Here is a 7,500-nt window from a genome sequence, read left to right on the forward strand (position 1 = left end):
AATATTTTTTATGTATATAAAATAAATCAATGATTATAAGGTATAAGTTCCTGAGAGACACAAAGTATGTTTTGCAACTTAAAAGAATTTATCCAATAATATTAGAACATACTTAATTCTGATAATAAAACATTATGTTTGTTTATTGAAAATAGAAAAGATAGGGAAGGATTATTCGTAAGTAAAAAGAAATTACAAATGAACGGATCTTTCAATACTATTTTAACGATCAAGTGATATTAGTTCTTAATGATCTTAGGCATTAAGATATGTATACTGAATGAAGTGGCACCCTGAGTAAGAGAGAAAATCTTAAATAAAATCAAATTCTCAAGAAGCAAGTGTATTAAACTGGCAATTATGGAAATATCTTATTTCACCTTATGTAAATGTTCTTGTACTTACATTTAATTATATATATTTAATTAAATCATACATATATATATATATATGATTCTTTTGCTAATGGTTTGCATGCATATTTCTATTCTTCTCAAATCTCTTATTTAATTTAAATTTGATAAACTGTGATAAATTATTAATTTCTTTTTTGTTCTGTCTTTTTTTTTCTTTTTTTTTTTTAAACGATGACAGCCTTTAACAATAAATGAACTAAATGATCTTATTTGTAATGTCATGTACATAAATATATCCTGAAACCAAGCTTTCAGGTGATACATTTTGAAATTATGTACTAATAAATGCAAAACTGATACATAATCTAAATATATAACATATTGCAAATCCACCGAAGATATGTTGTTTTAAAGAGAAGCAGTGTAACAGTTCATCACTGAAATATATATCTTCTACTACTTATCTGCTAGTTTTCTTTTTCTTTTTTTTTTCTTTTTTTTTTTTTTTTTTTTTTTTTTTAGGTACATCTGAATTTTTTTCTGCATGATGTGATAATAATGCGATAATATGAACAATCTCTAATTAAAAAGAATAACGTGTCAATAAAATTGAAGATATAGGTCTATGTAAGAAATGTACTTGTATACATATTGCTGACATATAAAGATAAAAACAGGTTAAATATAACTAGGAATGTACATATATACCCTCTCCTCTCTCTCTTTCTCGCGATAGTTATTTCTCTAATTTGCTTTATCGACTCTACACGAAAAAAAGTTATTCCACTATTAAACTGCATTTCTTGCTATTCAAGTGATAATTTAGTAGCAGCATAAAATTATACTCTATCATAATGAAGTTACTCCCATCTTTCAAATTTTATATACATTTGGCTATATTTTTATATTAAGTAACCAATTCGATTATAATAGCACAATCCTTGTTATACGTGCAAAATCTTTTTTTTCGTGAAGAGAAGTTCGTTTATATTGTAGTACCTTAATGTTTATATCTCTATATATATATATATATATATAGATATATATCTATATATAGATATATATATATATATTTTAATAGTTACAGTAGTCCCCACAAGATCAAATTCTGTTGTAACATTTGTATCCCTTAATTAACAAACATGTATGTAACACAGATGATATTATGTATACACTTTAGGAGAGCCAGATTATTATTATTAATAATTTAATTAAAACTGGAAGTCCCATATAAGACAGAGTTTGATCTTGAAATCTTGAAGACAGATAAGTTCGTTCACTTCCCATATTACACATAGGAAATATTGAACTGGTATGATTTGGCTGTTCAAATATAATTTGATTAAAGGTAAATTGACATTTCCTTTTTTTTTTTCTTACTATGTTAATCATTTCGTAAGATATGAAGGCAGGTGTGGAGTACAATTGTCATGCTCTTGTAATTTTTTTTCTTTTCTTATTTTTCTTTTTTTCTTTCTTTCTTTCTTTTTTTTTCTGTATACCTTTAATAAATACCTAAAAATTTTACTAAAGGTTTTTCAAATAAAATATTACTCTTCTCTTATATTTATTAACGATTATATTAAATTTTACTAAAAAGTGATACTAAATTTATTTAGTATTAAAATCATTATCAGGGAACAATAGTAAGCAGTGATTTCCTGGGCCATGCACTTGATCTCCACTGTGCTTTTGCTATTATTTTATAGTGATACACTTCAAATGGGAAGACACTAACTGGCTGACTCTGACAAGCATTTTACTCTCTAATAAATATATCCAGGTACAAAAAGCATACTATTTCAAAAGCAAATGATTTGCAACCAAATTTTACATTTCCTGTTCACAAGAATAAGTTCAGCCACAGGACATAGACCAATTATATATATATATACATATATATATATATATATATATATATATATATACATATATTTATATAAAATCAACAATTTCTGTTAATACTTCCACGTGTTATTGCCTATAAACTTATTCAATCTTATGTACTCCATAGGTGCCTCTGTTTTCATTGCTTTATGAAGCATCCATTGAAAACAGGCTAAATATTTCATAAAGTGAAGTTGGTATGTGATTTTGCACTCTACAAGTAGCCCATGTATTTTCCATTATTCTGTAAAAATATATTATTTTATATTAATCAAAATTAAACTTTTCTTTTTTTTTTAATTTTGTGATAGAGAATTATCAGTGTCACTAACTTAACCACAGTACAAAACCAGGCACACTTCAGGGATCCATAATTTGATGTATTCAGCATTAACTATTTGACAGGACGATAATGAAGTGTTAAATCTGCTGAACTTTTCCAAATGAAATGTCTAACCTGCAATAATATCAAGACACTTTAAAAATGAAATTCTAAGGATTCAAATTTTCATATAATATTTTGTATTTCCAACTTACAGTCCTTAAATCCATAGATGGATCTAGAACTTGATCATTACATAAAATTTCAACTTTTTCCTCAGCTAATGAAGAGGAATCTGCATTAGAATCTGTATTTGCTCTATCTCCTGCTGGAGAACCACCAGATACGGAATTACCAACGCCAGTTACTAAACCAGAATCACTCCCTGCACAAAGTGCTTTATCAAAAATATGTTCTGCCACTTTTCGAATTTGTATAAAATCATTTGCAATTAAACGATCCCTTTAAAAAAAAAAATAAGATGAGGAATATGAATGTATTAGTGATATATTTCTCTCTCTCTCTCTCTCTCTTTCTCTCTATATATATATATATATATATATCAGTGTAATTTCACATAGAAAATTTACATTACTTTTTCAGACTTTTCACTCCAGAACTTGCATGTGGAGTTAAATAAAAAGGTATTTTGATGAATTGTGGAAGATTTTTATTTGCTACGATATTAGATACCCATAATGGTACTGTATCATTCAATAATACACTTTCTGTTTCACCTGCAGCATCTCGAACTAGTAACCTACACATTGTTCTACCACCAACTTCACTAAAAATTTATAATTAATTTATAAGTATATTATTAATTTTCAATGAAAAATTAAATGTATTTAATAATTTGACATACCTGAAAATTACAGGTGTATGACCAGGTACAGAAAAATACAAATTTCTACCATTGTCATGCGTTGAACCATTTCCATCATTACCATTTCCCTCATTATCATCATCTGCATTCATTGGTCGCCACCAGTGTTCAAGGAGTGCTTGTAAAAGTAGACTTCCATAATTTACTATAAAGAATTTTAATAATATAATTTTTATACAATGATATACTATTGTAAAAAAAAAAAAAAAAAAAAAAAATACCTTTTTGATCTTGACCCTTATTATCTGTTAGACCAGCTTCTTTAGCAGAAACCCATGCAGAAAAACAATCATTTTCATCTTGTCCTAAATGGATGCTCAACATCTATAAAAAAAAAAAAAAAATAATTTTTCAAAATTGTTCATATCTTTTATTGATGACCAAGTCAGTATATAAATATATATATATATATATATATATATATATATATATTTGTCTAAATAAATAATAATACAAACCCCAGTCTTGAGATCAACATTAAACCAATTTGGAACATAAACCATTTTATTTCTCTTTTTTATTTCCTGTTCAAAATCTACATGACCTAAATCTTCGACTTTACAGGCTTTTAATACGTCATATAATGCTACATTTTCATCTGTATCTTTTGTTAGAACGTATCTCCTATCATTTAAGATATGGCAATGTCGTATTGCAGGTGCTCCTAATATCCTCTGGCTCGGTTCTGTATTTAATGGTACACCAACATTTCCTGCCATTCCTCCAGTAGAATCACAATAATCTCCAATATCTTGCCAATCTCTTTGGCTTATAGACTAATATAATTAAATAATTTCCTTTGTTAATTACTTATTATCTATTAACAATAATATAATTATTTTATTAGATTACATAAATTTAATAAATTTTAATTACCCAATTATTAATGGTAGATTCACTAGTTGCAACCCAAATACTAGATTGATCAGGGGTCATAGCCATTTTGAGTATGGGTTCTTTTTCTTCGCATATAACAACAGATTTCTCAGGATGGCTTAATTCAGTCATTACAACTCTCTTATCTCTACCACCTGATATTACATGACTAAAAGTATCTGTAGCCTAAGGAAAAAAAAAAAAAAAAAAAAAAAAAAAAAGAAAAAGAAAAAAAAAACAATTGTAACAATTATAGAAGTATTTATTTATAAATAGCCATTTAAAAGAAATAAAATTATAATTACCAATAATGCCCAGACACCTTCGTTATGTACTCTATAAGTTTGTAAACATCTTTGTTCTCCGAGTGACCATAATTTAATTGTGCCATCTGAACTTGCTGATAAACATTTTGTGCCATCTCTATTTAGCACTAAAGCTTTAATATTGTCTGTATGTCCACGCAGTTTCATAAGTTTTGTACAACACCTTGGATCCCATACTCTAAGAACTTTTTCTGTACTTCCACTTACTATAGCTGTTCCGGTAACATTCATAGCAAGGCTATATATCGAATCCTTGCTGCCAGACAAAGTTGATGCTACAACATTACTATATTTTAAGCAAGCTCTATATTAATATATATAATTTGTTAAACGCACTTACTCGTCACTGTATTATTACTCGCAGTGAGAGCTGTGAGCGTATTTACATCCCAGAGGTAGATTGTTTTGTCTAAGCCTGCACTAGCTACTAATTCTCTGTCTTTAGCATATGCCAATGCTTTTACATAATCCCTATGAGTCCTTAATGTTGACATGCAAAATCCTTTATGAGCGTTCCAAACCTTGACAGTGGTATCAGAGCTAGCAGATATAACTAAAAAAAAAAAAATAAAGAAAAAAAAAAAAAGAAAAAAAATTATTACTTTCATTTTGAATATATATATATATATATATTCATAATATATATATTCTATAAACGATATATGAATATATCGATAAAAAATAAAATACATACGAGTTTTTCCGCTACAACATAAGACAATATCATTGACCCAATCTGTATGATGTTCCATAGACTGTATATAAGGTTCATTTATGTTCTTACAATTCCATATTCTTATAATGCTATCTCTGCCAGCAGAATAAAGTCTATGTAAAATTGGATCATATTGTAAAGAATTAACGCCAGCTCTGTGCCTTCTTTCTACTTCATCCCTTATGACCATGGATACCTTTATCAAATATTAATACAAAATAAAATATTTTTATTATACTCATACTTATGACTTTTACTTGATATACAATATATATATATATATATATATATATATATATATATATATATATATATTATATCTCTAATATTTTAATATGATAATATTAAGAAAACAATTATACATTGAAAACTTGATAATTATGTTGATAGGTTAATAGGATAAAACGATTACATCATAATATTTAATTATATTATTTATTATTGTAGAAACGTAAAATTATAATAATGAAAATAAACGTCCATATTTTGGCCGTTTAAAATCCGTGCGTTTATATTTCATCCAAACAAGCAATATGGCGATCGTTGGATTATAATTTGATAATTGAACCAAAGTATCTTATGGTTCTACTGTAAACAATGTTGTCAATATTTGATATAAACATTAGGATGAATGTAACATTAATAAAAGATTTATTACTTCAATATTATTCATATCGTTCAGAATGTTTCGTCGCCTATAATCAGATCGATTATAAAATTTCTTCTAACAACCTTCGAAGGTTTAAAAAGTAATAATAAAATAAATGAAACAAAAAAATAACTCGACAGGTAGCTGACCTTTACACGTATCATGTGTATCACGTCTAATATGTACATACATCTTCGTTTGCAGAAATATATTTATATATATATACATATACATATATCATTATATATATATATATATATATATATATAGATATATACTCAGAAAAGACGTAAGATGCTTTAAAATCAATGTTTCGTTAGATACTAACGAAAGTTTAGAATAAAATAGTTTCCTCATTCCTTGGAAAAAAAAGAAAAAAAAAAAAAAAAAAAAAAAAGAAAAAAAAAATAAAAAAGTAATCACAACCGACGAAGTATTGTCATAAACCTGATGTTCCATGAAATAAGATAAAATGAATAAGAGTTAAAAACGTACGAAAAATAATAAAGAATTTTTAAATATATAGCTAAATGAAAAAGAGTGATAGGATAGACAATATACATACCTGTATCTTCTTACGTGTACTCTGTCCGCCTGTCTTATGGGCTGCCATTATTATATATCGCCGATGTTATTTCGCTTATCCCCGTGGTAAAATTTAAGTTGCTAACGATGAAAACATTCGGAAAACGATTACTGAATTTCAAGCAGGATAGCGCGTCGCGAACCGTAAAACAAACCGGCTAGTTGAATCATCGTCGAGCGTAACTGTAACCTCGCACGATTGTCTCGAGAATCGTGCTCGTATGAGGACGCGAAAACAATCCGTCGAGCATTACGCCGTGTATGTCGGTATTCTTAGATTGCCATCATTCAAGTAATAATCTGTGATAGTACCTACTACCTCTTAGTATTCAATGGCGACCTCTAGGGTCCCTAAAATTTAATCTAAAATGTAAAAGATCGCCTACAATTTTAATTGTCCATCTACTCGGTCAGATGGCGCTTAAGTCGCATCAATAAAGGTAACAACTTTTCAAACCTACAATAAATTTCTTTCCCTTATAGCATTGCCTGTTGGTACCATTGATTTACAAAAAAAAAAAAAAAGAAACAATTTTTATTTCGTTACCAACTTTATCAACTCCATCGAAGAGAGGTACTAACCTCTGTAATATTTTTTCGTTAAATACGCATAAATATTTTTATTCTATTTAAATTATTAAAGAAAGAAATCATGTATATAAATGAATTCTTTATAGATAACGTATATTAATCGGATATAAGTGAAATTTTTATTGATAAGTTGTAAGTGAGAGTGAGATAAATTAAATAATTTAGTGAAATCTTTGTATCTTGAGATATTTAATATTGTGACCTTTTAATATTTATTGTCATTGACAATATCTGAATGTGTAATAGATATGTCTGAATTTTTATTTTTATTTCTTTGTTTATTTATTTATTTATTTATTTTTTAATT

The 7,500-nt window shown here is 27.2% G+C and overlaps 2 protein-coding genes across 4 annotated transcripts in view; one reads left to right on the plus strand and one right to left on the minus strand.

The window, feature by feature from the left end:
• LOC118443690 (WD repeat-containing protein 48) overlaps nt 1–6,898 on the minus strand; it is an 8,091-nt gene extending 1,193 nt beyond the window's left edge. Inside the window, exons 1-12 of the mRNA XM_035871044.2 lie at nt 6,583–6,898; nt 5,348–5,564; nt 4,994–5,206; nt 4,633–4,928; nt 4,328–4,513; nt 3,910–4,227; nt 3,673–3,775; nt 3,431–3,596; nt 3,161–3,352; nt 2,781–3,027; nt 2,576–2,700; nt 1–2,487 (exon numbers count right to left, since the gene is read on the minus strand). The exon at nt 1–2,487 is cut by the window's left edge and continues 1,193 nt beyond it. Of these exons, the coding sequence (XP_035726937.1) occupies nt 2,638–2,700; nt 2,781–3,027; nt 3,161–3,352; nt 3,431–3,596; nt 3,673–3,775; nt 3,910–4,227; nt 4,328–4,513; nt 4,633–4,928; nt 4,994–5,206; nt 5,348–5,564; nt 6,583–6,630 (2,049 nt within the window). The 5' untranslated portion in view covers nt 6,631–6,898 and the 3' untranslated portion in view covers nt 1–2,487; nt 2,576–2,637. The remainder of the gene's footprint in view (nt 2,488–2,575; nt 2,701–2,780; nt 3,028–3,160; nt 3,353–3,430; nt 3,597–3,672; nt 3,776–3,909; nt 4,228–4,327; nt 4,514–4,632; nt 4,929–4,993; nt 5,207–5,347; nt 5,565–6,582) is intronic.
• Nucleotides 6,899–7,089: 191 nt separating this feature from the next.
• holn1 (CD2 antigen cytoplasmic tail-binding protein 2 homolog holn1) overlaps nt 7,090–7,500 on the plus strand; it is a 2,063-nt gene continuing 1,652 nt past the window's right edge. Inside the window, exons 1-2 of one of the 3 annotated variants that reach the window (XM_085658856.1) lie at nt 7,159–7,176; nt 7,280–7,325. The gene's annotated coding sequence lies outside the window, so the exon portion shown is untranslated. The other 2 variants (XM_035871048.2, XM_035871046.2) reach the window with 2 other exon arrangements.

Source organism: Vespa mandarinia, chromosome 1 (assembly GCF_050613455.1).
Source record: "Vespa mandarinia isolate Hongniang chromosome 1, ASM5061345v1, whole genome shotgun sequence".
NCBI classification, from domain to species: Eukaryota; Metazoa; Arthropoda; class Insecta; order Hymenoptera; family Vespidae; genus Vespa; species Vespa mandarinia.